This window comes from Schizosaccharomyces pombe (assembly GCF_000002945.2).
Source record: "Schizosaccharomyces pombe strain 972h- genome assembly, chromosome: II".
Taxonomy (NCBI): Eukaryota; Fungi; Ascomycota; class Schizosaccharomycetes; order Schizosaccharomycetales; family Schizosaccharomycetaceae; genus Schizosaccharomyces; species Schizosaccharomyces pombe.
This window is the reverse complement of record NC_003423.3, coordinates 2,066,186-2,079,070: the sequence shown is the minus strand read 5'-3', so window position 1 is coordinate 2,079,070 and position 12,885 is coordinate 2,066,186. Positions and strand designations below refer to the sequence as shown.

The following is a 12,885-nucleotide window of genomic DNA, read 5'->3' as shown; positions in this document are numbered from 1 at the left end:
ACTCAGTAATATACAAGGAAGCCAGTTCTTGTGATACCATCTGAAAGCATCACAAATTAGGGGACTCCACAGTAAGACAGTGTTTAGCCAGCTTCCCATTACCAACTACTGGGGGACAACACCATAGCAGTTTTCGGTTAATTCTTTGTAGTTCACGCTCATTTCTCTCCTTAAAATATACAAAACAAGATAATCAGGAAACATTTCTGGGATGAGTTACTCATATCCCTTTTTTGATGATGTTTACGCCTATTACAATCAAACGGTGACTTTTTTCGGAAAAGCGCTTGATGTTCTTCCTGGGTCTCCTATAGTCAAAAGATATATTAAATCTTCTTATCAAAATGATCCACTTAGAACGTTTATTGAATTTCTGTTGCTGGTTTTTGCGGCTTACTATGTTTTAAGAAAACCCAGGACATCACCTGATAATAATTATGTCGAGTTTACGGAAAAGGTAAGTAAAATTTATGAATTTTTAAAAAACTTGGTTTCTATTGCTAATGAGCCTATAGGAAATTAATGAACTGGTGGATGATTGGAAACCTGAACCCCTCGTAGCAGAGTTGACTGATGTTGAAAAGTTGGAGTTAAAATCGATTCCTGTTCTTGAAAGGTATACTAACTTTATTAATTTTATATATGATAATGTGATTAACTGACCATATTTAGTGTTCACCTTCATACTAAACTAATTGATGGTCGTCCGATTACTAATTTTGCCTCGTTTAATTTCTTAGATTTGGCTGAAAACAAGCATATTACTGAATGCGCAGTAGCCACCTTGCGTGAATGCGGTTTAGGAGCTTGTGGTCCTCCGGGTTTTTATGGTACTCAAGATAAGCATCTTCGATTGGAAAAAGACATTGCCTCATTTATTGGTGTTGAAAGGGCGATTGTGTACGCTCAATCCTTTCAAACAATTTCCTCTGTTATTCCTGCATTTTCTAAACGTGGTGATATATTGGTAGTGGATGAAGCTTGTAACTTTGCTATCCAAAAAGGCATTCAAATATCTCGTACTACTATTCGTTACTTCAAACATAATAATATGAAAGACTTGGAGCGTATTTTACAAGAACTTGAAGATGATTTCGTCAAGCATAACCGTCCTTTGACTCGTCGCTTCATTATCACTGAGGGTATCTCCGAAAATTATGGTGATATGGTTGACTTGACCAAAATCGTTGCTTTGAAAAAGAAGTACAAGTATCGTCTTATCCTTGACGAAACATGGTCTTTTGGTACCTGTGGACGTACTGGCAAAGGTTTGACGGAACACTTTGGTGTTCCCCCCACTGATGTAGAAATCATTATTGGGTCTTTAACGACTAGTCTCGCAGGAGGTGGTGGCTTTTGCGCTGGTTCAGAGCTAATGGTCGAGCATCAACGTCTTTCTGGTATGGCTTATATTTACAGTGCAGCACTTCCAGCATCTTTAGCTGTCGCCGCATATGAAGCAATCTCAATTTTATCTCGCGATGGAGGCTCTATGCTTAACGATTTACGCAGCAAAAGTGCACTTTTCCATGCAAAGCTCTCAAGAAATAAGTTTTTTGAGACATCGAGTGATATTGAATCACCAATCATTCACTTGCGCTTTAAGGATAAAGATATATCGCATGACAAACAGGTCTTCCTTCTGGAAGAAATTGTAGAATTGGTAAGTTTGCTCTATCGTCACCTTAATTAGAGGACGGTAACTAACATTTTTAGTGCATTGCTGAAGGTTTCTTAATTGCTAGAGCCAAGCGTGTTGAATCATTAGAACGCGTAAAAGTTCAACCATCTTTACGTATTTGCATTTCCACAGGTCATTCTGCTGAAGAGATTGAAAAGCTTGCATTGTTGATTAAAGAGAAGACAGAGATTGTTTTCGATAAGCATAAGGTTATTAATCAAGTTTAAATGAATTGCTTAGCTTCTTATTGTCATAGAGAGTTAATGATTAGGCAGCTCAATTACAGGCTCTTTGGTCATTTTATTCTGTAATGATCCTTTTCTATATTATAATAAAATTTAATTGCATAACCTAGATCGGGATTATTATCGAATATTGCACTTTAGAAAACATTCCCTTTTGTAAGTTAAAATTTTAAGTGTACTACAACTAATGTAACAAAAGGAATCCCCGTGAAATAGACAAAATGTTTTGAGCAAGTAATGAAGGTTATAAGACAGCAAAAGTAATCTAAAGAACTAGAAAACTACATGGCTTAGCTATAACTTTTTATAGAATCTAGTCACAAAGTTTGTCAAGTAGAAAACCAACTTGGGGATGTTGATATTATATTTCATCGTTTCATGAAAGCAACATATGGAAGGAGAACAAAGCAAAAATTTCTATAAGGTTATTGAAACAATAGCAGATTATGGATCATGCCAAATCTTCATCTTCCAAAAACTTCACACAAGTAGGTTTAGGAGCAGGAATCGTAAATAACAAATGCAAACACATACTTTTGGGTTCACGTCTATAAACATGGACCAAATCATCATCCTGCATGGCTACAGCTAATAGGGATGCACCCCGATTGAACATGAAATGGCGTGGACAGATACCATGAAGCATAATCTGCATTTCAGTTCCTTCAATTACTTTACCAGTAACAGGATCAAGACGAGCTGCCCACAATGAATCACACTGACCATGATTGAGATAACGATTTGAAGCAACAAGAAAAGGACCATCATGAACCACGGCAACCTCGGCTGCACTTGGGGGTTGAGGAAACTTCGGATCCTTTTCAAGAGTCATGCTGGGGGGAAGGGTGGAGACATCTTGCAAGCATTCAAAGGTGTTGGTGTCGTAAACGAGGATTCGATTTGCCAGTTCACAAATTAAATAACAAACTGGAAGAGTTTTGTGAAAAACTATGTGTCTTGGTCCGTATCCAGCAGGAACATTTACAACAACGACTGGATCAGAAGACGTATCCTCTGCGTCGAAAATACTGAAGCGATCCAAACCCAAATCGACCGAACACACTAAATGCTTATGAGCGGTAACTTGATGAGGATGAGAGCTTGTTTGACGTTCTGGATGTAAAGATTTCCCCTCATGATGCCAAACGTGCGGCTTCTCATCCTTTGCCTTACTACGACTAATAGAAGCACTATTATAGTTCGCTGTAAGCACACTACCATTTTCTAAGACACATAGACTTGTCGGACTATGGCCATCTATAGTAAACCGGTCTACAAGGGAAAACTTCCCATTGTCCCATTCGAATACAGCAACATAGCCCTCCTCAATTTCATTAGCGACATAGAGTCGCTTACTTTTCTTTTCCCATTCAACCCATGTGGGACTAGACACACCCTCTAGCTTCTCAGTAATGGATTTAGTCTCCATGTCAAAGACCAAAACTGGTCCATCAGTGCAAGTTCCAATAACTAATTTCATCGTTGAATTTCTAAGTTAAAGAATAAAAACAATGGATATAAGGTCAGACTCTGTGCTGTTCAGTACAGTTTTCTTATTATATATAAAAAACACTTTAAAAATATATGTCTTTTATGTCAGTGTCTAAATGTTGCACCGAAGCAATTTCTACTATAATTTTACACGATTTAAAGTTAGTAATAAACAACGACCTAGCAATATATGTTCTCTAAAGAAGCAGATCCAAAAGTGTTCTTAATCTAGTAAACGAGGAACCAACTTTGAAGTCACTAAGGCTGCAATTAACGGATAGGTGTAGATGATAGATGGCGATAAGGTAAACTAGTAAATGTCAGGGCACTTCATTGATTATATTAGTAATTCAATTTTTAATATGGTATAAAAGATCATTTTGATTTAAGTAAGTTAAATTCTACTCTTGTATATTTTTCCAAGCGTAACCACAAATTTGACATGTAAATATGACTTAAAATGATAAAGAAAACTTTAGGATGAATCAAGCGTTCTAACATACGTGTGCAAAGAGCATTTAACATTTAGAAGCAAGTTGTTTTACAAACGTTTTCTGCATTTTTTTTACTGCTCGGCTTGTTCAAATATAAACCAATCTTGAATTAAATTAGTATTTTTTTCAAAATGTTATTAAAAAACAACAGCTCGAGTTAATAAGTGAGTTTTACTGTCACTTCTAAATTTTTAAAGCACTTGACATCGATGTCATTATCGAAGTTGTTTTCTTGACACCAAACTTAAGAAATACAAAACCTGTAGAAAAAATTTAGAGATTGGCACAAAGAATAGCCAGTTACTCTTATTTGATACTAGTATAATGACAACTACTACTTTGAATTTCCAAACTACACAAAAGCAAATATTGTTTACAGGAATGCTAAAATTATAGCAATCAAAACTAAATTCAATCATGAATGTATGTTATTTAACATCCTTAGAGGTATAAATCAGAAAAAAAAATAGCAACGTCAGCTTAGATCTTTTCAATCTTGAAGCGTAAAGTTTTCACCCTCTACTTCAATTCGTTTTTTTTGTTATTGAAAACGACTTGCAACTCTTGTTTGACATACGAAATTTCGAATAGAGGAAATTAAATACTGAGGAAATAAAAAGTGGAGAGGAGAATAAATTCAGAAAATGACAGGTAGGAAAACAAATAGAAAGGGGGACCAGAAAAGAGAGAAAATGAAGAAGAAAGGGAACGCATTTGCATGATTGTAAATTCCGGTAAACGTTCGGTGTTGGATAAACTGCCAAGTTTAAGTCCAAAAAAATTTTCTTCCGCAATCGTCTTACCATGAAGACAATAAACATCATGTTTCTTACTTGATGGGTCTCTGGTAGAAAATCTTTCTGTTTTTAATAGGGGTCCACTTGAATCGCTTGTACCACATACTCAGAGCGGTCAGAATAGTAAGGACAGTGATAACTTGGAATCCCATCTTCTTACGAATATCCAATTCGGGTTCGGAGGCCCAATGAAGGAAGTTTACAACGTCCTTGGCAGCTTGGGCCGTAGTGGCTGGAGTACCGTCTTCAAACTCAACGGCATCATCGAAAAGTGGGCGGGCCATAGCTATTTGAGTACCAGGAAAGAAGGGGTTGAAGTTCATACCGTCCGGAACTTCGACACCAGCAGGCGGTTCGGTATAACCGGTTAAAAGAGAGTAGATATAGTCTTGACCACCATGTCTACCACGAACGACGCAGGAAAGGTCGGGAGGTGCTGCACCGTTATTGGAGGCACGTGCAGCTTCAACATTAGGATATGGAGGTGGTAAAAAGTCGGAAAGTTTACCGGGGCGCTTAAACATGTTTCCTTCATCGTCAGGACCATCTTCATATTCAACTTCACTAGCCATTTGTTTTGCTTCATCAGCAGTATGAGTAACACCTACTAAGTGACGCCAAGCAATTAAATTGAGAGAATGGCAGGCAGAACAAACCTCACGATAAACCTGAAAACCACGACGTAAACTAGCATGATCAAAACCAGACAACACTTTGCTTTGGGGCCAATCGTGTTGGATAAAATGGAGACCTTCTTCCTTTGGAGTGCCAGCGGACAAACTTGGACCATACACGTTATAATACAAGGCTATCATGCCTACGGAAAGTAATGAGCTACTAACCAAAGCAATATTTGAACCCTTGCTATGTGTTTTTTGTGCGTTTTGGGTAAATGCCTAAACCCCGTTAATGATCGTTCTTTTGTCAAAAGCTATGCTTGCTTCCGTTTCCACGAATAGCAGCCATCACATTTCACTTACTCGAGAGCCAAGTCTCGCAAATTTTAAAAACTCATTTTTTTTCTTTACAAATTGAAACATCTTCACGTTTCGCTCTGTTTTGACTCAAATACTAGAATTTGCTTAAATTCCCTGTTCTTTATTGGGTGAGTGGAGATGGGTGTGGTTGGAAGGTGGTAGTGCGTCCGCTCCCGGGGTATGCGTAGCGTTTCCCGACGATAATTGGCATACAGGAATCCTATTCAAGTTTACAATAAAATGCATTATTTCCAACATTCATATAAAAATATCCTATGTCAAGCACTGAAATGTTGCAACCTATGTGTAACTTGTACCAACTGATATTTCAAGTAGATCATCGAAGAAATGGTTTATGGTTGAATTAAAAGAAGTGACACGATATATGAGTACTAAATGCAATAATTAATTACAGAATGTAATCCATACTCTGTACCGGCAATGCTGTAAGTATAAAAATTTTAGATTCCACCATACTATGTATCGATCGGAATCCGCCAATTAGGTACTTTGCAATTGGCAAAGACGAGCAGGTGAATAAAGGTATCTCTAGCAATTTACTTTATTAGTATTTGTTTAAAAAAGTGACTCCCGAAAAAGTCGAGAAAGAAGATTGAGTTTAGAAGCAAGAATAGGTTTGAAGCAGAGATTTAGACATAAGAGTTTGAAATGTCAATTTGAATACTGAAAGATAATTTATAATAGTTTGCAATTTTTTGTTATTTCCTTAAAGAAGGTGTAAAAGTTAGTCAGCTCCTTGTTGTTTTGTAATTATAAAATGTGAATTCCTTATTTTTAATCCATAATAAATAGATAAACTAATAATAAAAGGCAAAGAGACAATGAAGCTTTTGAAGAAAAATATTAGTTAATTGGGCATATCAAAAACAGAATACAATGCCTCTCATGATCATGTTTTGAAAAGATATCGATGAAAGTAAAATATTAACACGAAAGGTATCCGGTCGTAGTAAAAATACAATGCATGCTGTATTTTTCAAAAGAAACTGACAAATGCGACGAAAATTAAAGAGAAAAGAATGTTAAAATTAAAGAAGGAGATGCGACAAAAACGAAAGCGTCTGAAAATGGAAATGTTTCTGCGTGACAAAATTAGATTGCCATCCAAAAATGAAATGAAAAAGGATACGTAAAAGATAAAGCAAATTAATAAAAACCAAATTCTAAAGTAAGCACGTATCTCCTAGATAAAAGAAAGATTTTGTAAAAATTGATCCAATAAATAAATACCTTTAACCGTGATAAAAAGAGACACATTAGTCAAAAAAAAATGAAAGAGAAATAACTTAAGTTCAAAAAGTCGATTAGTAACGGAAGTCATTGGAATATCCGTAATATCGTGTATTCATTTTGATTTTGGGGAGGACTCCATACTAGACCGCAAACTGGTGAAATCCATTATGGATTCAATCGATGGAATATCCTGGTGGTCAGTTAAGTTGAATTTTGCAACGACAGGTTCAAGGACTTTCTGAATGGTATCGTAAAAGGTAGCTTGAATTTGAGCAAATGCTAATATACATTCGTCGGTAACATTACGCGCCATCTCCAAAAAAAGAGGAAGTTCTTCTAAAAGGCAATTACTAAGTAAAGGGAAGCTTTCAAGGTCCTCTTCAAAAACCTGAGATTGGCGTCGCTTGGAAAATGCTGTAGCTTTTTTGATCCATACATCGGTAACACAAAGGGGGTTTCGGAAGAAAAGAATACCATTGGAAATAGGTCTCAAAACGGATGTTTGACATTGCTCTGTCAAACGAAGCACTGCACCCTTGGCAATGTTGTCTAATGCTACACTAATGAGAGCCCATTTGTCTGCAGATTTAGTGTCTTTACAAAACACAGAATAGGCTTCGACGAAGGTAAAGAATTTTAGGTAATGATATCTGGAGAATTTTAACCAATCACAGATAGCACTTCGTAAATTTAAAAGATTGGTATAGGATGAAGACAGTTGATGGACAAACGCTAGAATGGGCTCATGTTCAGGTACGTAGAAAATGTTTGTAGAATTTTGAAGCTAAAAAACAATTAGTCGAAAAATTTAAAGATAGAAAATCATTGAACCCGACGTACCTTTGCAATTTTCTTGTCAATTGAATCTGTGGAGAGAAGTAAGACCTCTTGGGAATTCGAGACGCTATCCAGGGCTGTAATTATAATATCTCGTCTCCTTTTTAACTCATTCATTCTTTGGCTAGCGATCTCAGATTTGTGACAAGCTTCCCCGAGCAACACATAGTCGGAAATGATACCCAGTGAAGCAGATCGGTAAAGCTGATTTAGTAAAAGCGGATACTTCAGAAAACGCTGCACAGGCTTTACTAAAAAACTATCTAAATTCCAAGAGTTACTTTCAATTTTTGCCATGCTATCACATTCCTGCAAATATTCTGAGATTGATGAGTTCTTCATCCATTTTTCCACCTTTTTGCCAATGTTTTCTTGAATCACGCAGTATCGACCATAGACAGCAGATAGCTTGGGCAACCATGAAAGAAATAGTTGTGCAACGGAAGGCTTAGGCTTCAAACAGGCATCTTGATCATCCAAAATGTAATTGATTTCGTCGTTCAAGGATTTGTGCATTTCGATTTCGAAAAGTGATGCTTGCTTGCACAATACCAGAAAAATCTCAAACACATCTTTCCATTCGCTTTTTTTTACTCGGTCCGATAATCGGTCAGCATAGTACCGTTGAGCTACATGCAGATCATGAACGTAAGCGGCTTCTGAATCACGAAATTCCTCCAGAACAGAAATAATGGCTTTTTGTTTACTCCTCATAGCAATCGTCGATTCTGTGGTAGTGCTACAACTAGTTCTTGTCGACCTTGTTTCAGTTTCATGTTGACTTAACGCTATGGTCCAGTCAGGCCGTAATTTCAAAGTATCTTCTAAAGTGTGTGTCGAATTGGCTATAGGCAAGCTATCTGAAACAACTCTTTTTCCACGGCTTTGGAACATCCTTGGGTTACTCATCTTTAATCGGCTGTTGATTCAATGAGTTATCTACTCAAACGCGGGCACTTAGGAGTTCGTAGCGCGTTTGATTAGATCTCACAAAGCTAAAACAGAGTAGCAAGGCCGTTGATGAGTCGATTTCTTCTTTAAATACAATGCTAATTTAATCCAAAGAGTAACGCTTTTATCAATGAAATAGTTGAATAGCTGTTTTCTTTGTTGTTGCGGACGGCAAGAATAACCAGGTTACCTTAGTGGATATAGGAAAGAATTCCGCTTTTGAAAGAATGACTACAATGATATTGTACTTTATCAACATAAGCAAAGTTATTTGTACATAAATTATTTTCTTTTCTTATTTTTTAAAACTAACTAGTGGTCTTTGGGGATGCATTAAGTATTTGCTTAAAATATCGAACGTAAACAATACTTAGAAAATTAATGATATACACCATAAAATCGACGAAGTAGCCAACCGAGAAACAAATGATAATATTGGTAAGCTTTTTTTTGGATTAATGAGTTTTTCTTTAATTTTTTTTCTATTTATTTGCATTTTTTAAATTTTTTTTATTATTACTACTAAAAGCATCAATCTCATATCAAAATTAATTATTATGTTAAATATTTAAATAAACAAGTCAGTATTAGAAAACTTATTATACACTCGGTTTAAAAATGATTAGAAATTGAAGTATGGCTTGCACATTTATTTATATAATCTACTAAAAATTTATGTTTACCACTCAAAAGGATATGTTTTGATTGAGTATATCATTCATAGAAAATGCAAAAACCAATTTTAGAACATAAACAATTATATTTTTAAAAATTCACAGCTATATTTGCATCAGCCGGGAGTCGAACCCGGAGCTAGAGCATGGGAAGCTCCAATGTTACCGCTACACCACTAATGCATTCAGATATTTAGACTGATGTTGCAATCTATATAGTAATTTAGAAAGGATTGTTATTGTTGAGTCTGATGAAATTCTGTTTGTTGAACATTTCAAAAATGTTGCATATCAGTTAGCCATGAGTTGGGCTCTTAATATGATGTTCCAGCCTTTTAAGACTGCATACAGAAAATAATAATTAACTACGATATGGTCGCATTTTAACTGTATGAAACTTTTTTTACAAGAGGTTATTAGAAAATTCAATTGGAGGAAATCCCACAGTGTATCAAAACAGTTGCTGTTAAAACTTACTTTACACTTAACTCGTAAACATTCAACATTTTAACGTTCGATTTTCGAGTAGCAGCTTCAAAAAAGTGCTCGTTAATTTTTAACACATAAAAATGTGTAAACAAAGCAGCCACATAACCGATGTCTTACATATTCCTTCTGTACCCGTTGATATCCCAATTGAAGAAGGGATTTTAGTTGTAGCAAACAAAAACAAACGATAATAACAAAATAAAAATGATATTATACCACTTAACCCATGAATAGCTAAATTATAGTAAATTTTTAAATTAAGAAAAATTTTTTTTAAGCAGGACCAATTAATGGCGACGAGAGCGCTTGATTTTTTTTGAGGTATTTCTCACTTGCTTGGAAGTAAGCTTCTTTTCCTTTTCTCCCTCTTCAACAAGCCATTGTGTCTCTAATTCCTTATTTTTACCCTTATAACCCCATTTTGGTACCCATTCACCAGATGCTTCATCAAACACCAACCTGCCTTCCCGCTTCTTAGGAGCAATACCTTTAATACGAGCAAACCGTTGCCATTTGGTTTCGGGCTTGGGTTTAGGTAAAGGTTTAGCACGAGGAAGAGGTGTAACAGTTTCAGGAAGCTGTAAAAGGACGCCATCTGATGTACGCTCCTTAGGCAAGGAAATCATTTTGTTCACCAATTGTTGAACGTTATCTCTACTGAGAGAAAAAAGGAATGATTCTTTCTCTGAACCGCTAAGCTTAGTTTCATCTAAGGGAGAAATATCAAATGCAGCCATATTTCCCAAATCGAAATCTAGAGGAATGGAGTTTTCTATTTGTGCAGACATGATTAACGAAATAGGGACAAGGAAAAAAAAAGGGTTGATAATACAATTAAGTGACAAAAAGTTCTCAAAAAAGACTGCAAAATTGATTTGTTAAAAAGTTGGTTCAGGATACGAAATTCTTCTTTCAAACTCCAAAATTTTTATCAAACTACTGAATATATAAGAGAAAAAGCTCTCTTTCAGTTCAGCAATCTACTGTTTTTACTTTCTTTATGACAAACGAAGAAAGTAAGAAAACTTTTACGATTCTTTAGTTTTTGCAAAAGTAGAGACACTTATTAGCAATACGTTAGTTCTCTTTATTACTGAACGCCAAATCTACCCTATTAAAAAATATTAGCAATGCGCTAAGAGCTCAGTAAATACTTACCATCCGGAAGCAGTCAGTCTCTTCATTTACGTGAGAACAGATATGTATACTTAAGATTTACGAGAAAAAAATACCTCTAACAAAATGCTACCGAAGTTTAGAAGCAGAAGTAGTATTATTAAGAATACAGAGAGAATTTCTAATATCCTGTCCGGTGGAAAACTGACTGTTTGCGGTAGTAAACTGGGAGGACTCTACACTTTTGAAAAATGCACATTTAACAAATACTATTCATCCTCACAATACCAGCATACGGGTAGACCTGTTGGAGGAAATATACATTCAAGCTCTAACCAGCAGCGTCAAAAAAATTCGGAAGCGCCAAGAATTAATGAAATTCCCCCCTCAACTTCGTCAGTAGAGAAATCGACGACTATTCCCAATAGTAGCGTTGTATTGGATCATCTCTTAAATGAAGGAGAAAATACTTTAGAAGAGGTGAAGCCCTCTGAAATTCATCCGCATATGTCTTGGTCCAGCAAGTCTGAAGGTAAGATGTTTAAAATCCCCGAGGAATTGCTTAATAAACTTAATGGATTTGGGGCTTTAGAAAAACAAAAAAAAAGTTTCTCCTTTTTTACCAGTGCTTCCCTTTTGCACAGGAAAATTACAACTGAATTAGTGAATGTACTGCAGCGCTCCAAAGACCAGGGTACGAAGGACGGACGTTTTCTTCTTGATGGTGCTCCAGGTTCAGGAAGAAGTATTGCTCTCATACAAGCTGAACTTTTCGCCTTATCACAACCTAATTTTATAGTCTTGCCAGTCCATAACTGCGAAGGATGGGTAAATTCAACGAGTAGTTATGGTTATGATGAGCAACTCAAGTTGTGGGTGCAACCAGATTTAATTAAGGGATTTCTAACTTCTGTTATGAAAACTAATTCTGATAAACTTAAGAAGCTAAAGACCTTTGAAAGTCATGAGTTGCTTCAGAACGAATGCATTCCTGCTGGTACCGATTTACTTTCCTTTCTTCATAAGCTAATTGCTTCCTCGAACGCTCCTAAATCTCTGGAAATATTTTTACAAGAACTCAATAACAATACCAAGTCAAATTCCAATATGAAGGTGTTATTAGTGATCGATAATATTTCTATTTTATCGGTCGTTACCAAGTATAAGGACAAAAAGAACAACTTCCTTCCCCCTAAAGACTTTTACTTTATTAATTTACTTTTCAAATATATTTCGGGTTCGCTTACTTTTAATCGTGGTACTGTTTTAGCTGCTACTTCTAGCCAACCGCGTGTTTCTACCCCGTCATTGGATATAGCTCTTGGAGTAGCTCACAGAAATCCTTACAAATCTTCTGATGAGACTATATTAGATTCATTACAGTCCGTGCATATTCTTAACATGGAGCCTTACACTTTAGATGAGTCACGTCGCATGATGGAGTATTTGGTATCATCCAACGTTTGCCTTGAAAAGGTTGATAATTATTTGCAAAATCATGTCCTTAGTGGTGGTAATCCGCGAAAGTTTTTTGATGCTTGCACACGTCTAGCATGATTGAGATATTCAAAAATTTCTATCCACTACAACTCCTTTAACGCGGTTTTATTTTTCTATTTTCTATTCTCATGTTGTTCCAAATATGTATCATCTCGTATTAGGCTTTTTTCCGTTTTACTCCTGGAATCGTACCTTTTTCACTATTCCCCCTAATGAATAATCTAAATTAGTTTCGCTTATAATTGATAGTAGTAGAAAGATTGGTGATTCTACTCGTGTAATGTTATTAGTTTAAAGATACTTTGCAAAACATTTATTAGCTATCATTATATAAAAAAAATCCTATAATTATAAATATTAATCAATATTTGCGGTCACT

The 12,885-nt window shown here is 35.8% G+C and overlaps 6 protein-coding genes, 11 long non-coding RNA genes and 1 other non-coding gene across 18 annotated transcripts; 7 read left to right on the top strand and 11 right to left on the bottom strand.

Moving 5' to 3' along the window:
* Positions 1 to 72: 72 nt before the first annotated feature.
* On the bottom strand, positions 73 to 346 carry SPOM_SPNCRNA.5483. The gene has a single exon (NR_194838.1). It is a non-coding gene; the product is annotated as a non-coding RNA (long non-coding RNA).
* lcb1 (serine palmitoyl transferase A subunit) lies at positions 90 to 2,085 on the top strand. Its single transcript, NM_001021752.3, has 4 exons — positions 90 to 457; positions 516 to 616; positions 673 to 1,663; positions 1,717 to 2,085. The coding sequence occupies exons 1-4, from the start codon at positions 212 to 214 to the stop codon at positions 1,906 to 1,908; spliced, it is 1,530 nt and encodes a 509-aa protein (NP_595848.1). The 5' UTR covers positions 90 to 211; the 3' UTR covers positions 1,909 to 2,085.
* SPOM_SPNCRNA.5482 lies at positions 521 to 1,549 on the bottom strand. Its single transcript, NR_194837.1, has one exon. It is a non-coding gene; the product is annotated as a non-coding RNA (long non-coding RNA).
* On the bottom strand, positions 1,893 to 3,709 carry SPOM_SPBC18E5.01 (cycloisomerase 2 family protein). The gene has a single exon (NM_001021751.3). The coding sequence runs from the start codon at positions 3,404 to 3,406 to the stop codon at positions 2,378 to 2,380; it is 1,029 nt and encodes a 342-aa protein (NP_595847.1). The 5' UTR covers positions 3,407 to 3,709; the 3' UTR covers positions 1,893 to 2,377.
* SPOM_SPNCRNA.5481 lies at positions 2,483 to 3,467 on the top strand. The gene has a single exon (NR_194836.1). It is a non-coding gene; the product is annotated as a non-coding RNA (long non-coding RNA).
* A 96-nt stretch (positions 3,710 to 3,805) lies between the features above and the next one.
* On the bottom strand, positions 3,806 to 4,104 carry SPOM_SPNCRNA.5480. Its single transcript, NR_194835.1, has one exon. It is a non-coding gene; the product is annotated as a non-coding RNA (long non-coding RNA).
* Positions 4,101 to 4,634, top strand: SPOM_SPNCRNA.5479. Its single transcript, NR_194834.1, has one exon. It is a non-coding gene; the product is annotated as a non-coding RNA (long non-coding RNA).
* cyt1 (cytochrome c1 Cyt1) lies at positions 4,329 to 5,835 on the bottom strand. The gene is made up of 2 exons (NM_001021750.3): positions 5,689 to 5,835; positions 4,329 to 5,604 (listed from the first exon to the last, which is right to left on the bottom strand). The coding sequence occupies exons 1-2, from the start codon at positions 5,746 to 5,748 to the stop codon at positions 4,741 to 4,743; spliced, it is 924 nt and encodes a 307-aa protein (NP_595846.1). The 5' UTR covers positions 5,749 to 5,835; the 3' UTR covers positions 4,329 to 4,740.
* SPOM_SPNCRNA.5477 lies at positions 4,756 to 6,453 on the top strand. The gene has a single exon (NR_194832.1). It is a non-coding gene; the product is annotated as a non-coding RNA (long non-coding RNA).
* Positions 6,128 to 6,353, bottom strand: SPOM_SPNCRNA.5478. The gene has a single exon (NR_194833.1). It is a non-coding gene; the product is annotated as a non-coding RNA (long non-coding RNA).
* gef3 (RhoGEF for Cdc42/Rho3/Rho4 (Gef3)) lies at positions 6,392 to 8,900 on the bottom strand. Its single transcript, NM_001021749.3, has 2 exons — positions 7,780 to 8,900; positions 6,392 to 7,723 (listed from the first exon to the last, which is right to left on the bottom strand). Exons 1-2 carry the CDS (start codon positions 8,683 to 8,685, stop codon positions 7,052 to 7,054), a joined length of 1,578 nt encoding a protein of 525 aa, NP_595845.1. The 5' UTR covers positions 8,686 to 8,900; the 3' UTR covers positions 6,392 to 7,051.
* On the top strand, positions 8,352 to 8,966 carry SPOM_SPNCRNA.5476. Its single transcript, NR_194831.1, has one exon. It is a non-coding gene; the product is annotated as a non-coding RNA (long non-coding RNA).
* Positions 8,967 to 9,513: 547 nt separating this feature from the next.
* SPOM_SPBTRNAGLY.09 lies at positions 9,514 to 9,584 on the bottom strand. The gene has a single exon. It is a non-coding gene; the product is annotated as a tRNA-Gly (tRNA).
* A 223-nt stretch (positions 9,585 to 9,807) lies between these two features.
* rrs1 (ribosome biogenesis protein Rrs1) lies at positions 9,808 to 10,922 on the bottom strand. The gene has a single exon (NM_001021748.3). The coding sequence runs from the start codon at positions 10,676 to 10,678 to the stop codon at positions 10,178 to 10,180; it is 501 nt and encodes a 166-aa protein (NP_595844.1). The 5' UTR covers positions 10,679 to 10,922; the 3' UTR covers positions 9,808 to 10,177.
* SPOM_SPNCRNA.5475 lies at positions 10,248 to 10,777 on the top strand. The gene has a single exon (NR_194830.1). It is a non-coding gene; the product is annotated as a non-coding RNA (long non-coding RNA).
* A 158-nt stretch (positions 10,923 to 11,080) lies between the features above and the next one.
* On the top strand, positions 11,081 to 12,884 carry rsm23 (mitochondrial 37S ribosomal protein mS29). Its single transcript, NM_001021747.3, has one exon. It carries the CDS (start codon positions 11,133 to 11,135, stop codon positions 12,561 to 12,563), a length of 1,431 nt encoding a protein of 476 aa, NP_595843.1. The 5' UTR covers positions 11,081 to 11,132; the 3' UTR covers positions 12,564 to 12,884.
* On the bottom strand, positions 11,175 to 11,561 carry SPOM_SPNCRNA.5474. Its single transcript, NR_194829.1, has one exon. It is a non-coding gene; the product is annotated as a non-coding RNA (long non-coding RNA).
* On the bottom strand, positions 12,271 to 12,753 carry SPOM_SPNCRNA.5473. The gene has a single exon (NR_194828.1). It is a non-coding gene; the product is annotated as a non-coding RNA (long non-coding RNA).
* Position 12,885: the final 1 nt, after the last annotated feature.

What these genes read in the sequence shown, in the direction of transcription:
- SPOM_SPBC18E5.01 (NM_001021751.3), bottom strand. Translation starts at nt 3,406, where the DNA reads ATGAAATTAGTTATTGGAACTTGCACTGATGGACCAGTTTTGGTCTTT.
- rsm23 (NM_001021747.3), top strand. Translation starts at nt 11,133, where the DNA reads ATGCTACCGAAGTTTAGAAGCAGAAGTAGTATTATTAAGAATACAGAG.
- gef3 (NM_001021749.3), bottom strand. Translation starts at nt 8,685, where the DNA reads ATGAGTAACCCAAGGATGTTCCAAAGCCGTGGAAAAAGAGTTGTTTCA. An exon ending in TTGACAAGAAAATTGCAAAG is followed by an intron (nt 7,724 to 7,779) that starts GTACGTCGGGTT and finishes ATTGTTTTTTAG; the next exon opens with CTTCAAAATTCTACAAACAT.
- lcb1 (NM_001021752.3), top strand. Translation starts at nt 212, where the DNA reads ATGAGTTACTCATATCCCTTTTTTGATGATGTTTACGCCTATTACAAT. An exon ending in TCGATTCCTGTTCTTGAAAG is followed by an intron (nt 617 to 672) that starts GTATACTAACTT and finishes GACCATATTTAG; the next exon opens with TGTTCACCTTCATACTAAAC. An exon ending in TGGAAGAAATTGTAGAATTG is followed by an intron (nt 1,664 to 1,716) that starts GTAAGTTTGCTC and finishes TAACATTTTTAG; the next exon opens with TGCATTGCTGAAGGTTTCTT.
- rrs1 (NM_001021748.3), bottom strand. Translation starts at nt 10,678, where the DNA reads ATGTCTGCACAAATAGAAAACTCCATTCCTCTAGATTTCGATTTGGGA.
- cyt1 (NM_001021750.3), bottom strand. Translation starts at nt 5,748, where the DNA reads ATGTTTCAATTTGTAAAGAAAAAAAATGAGTTTTTAAAATTTGCGAGA. An exon ending in TTGCGAGACTTGGCTCTCGA is followed by an intron (nt 5,605 to 5,688) that starts GTAAGTGAAATG and finishes AACGGGGTTTAG; the next exon opens with GCATTTACCCAAAACGCACA.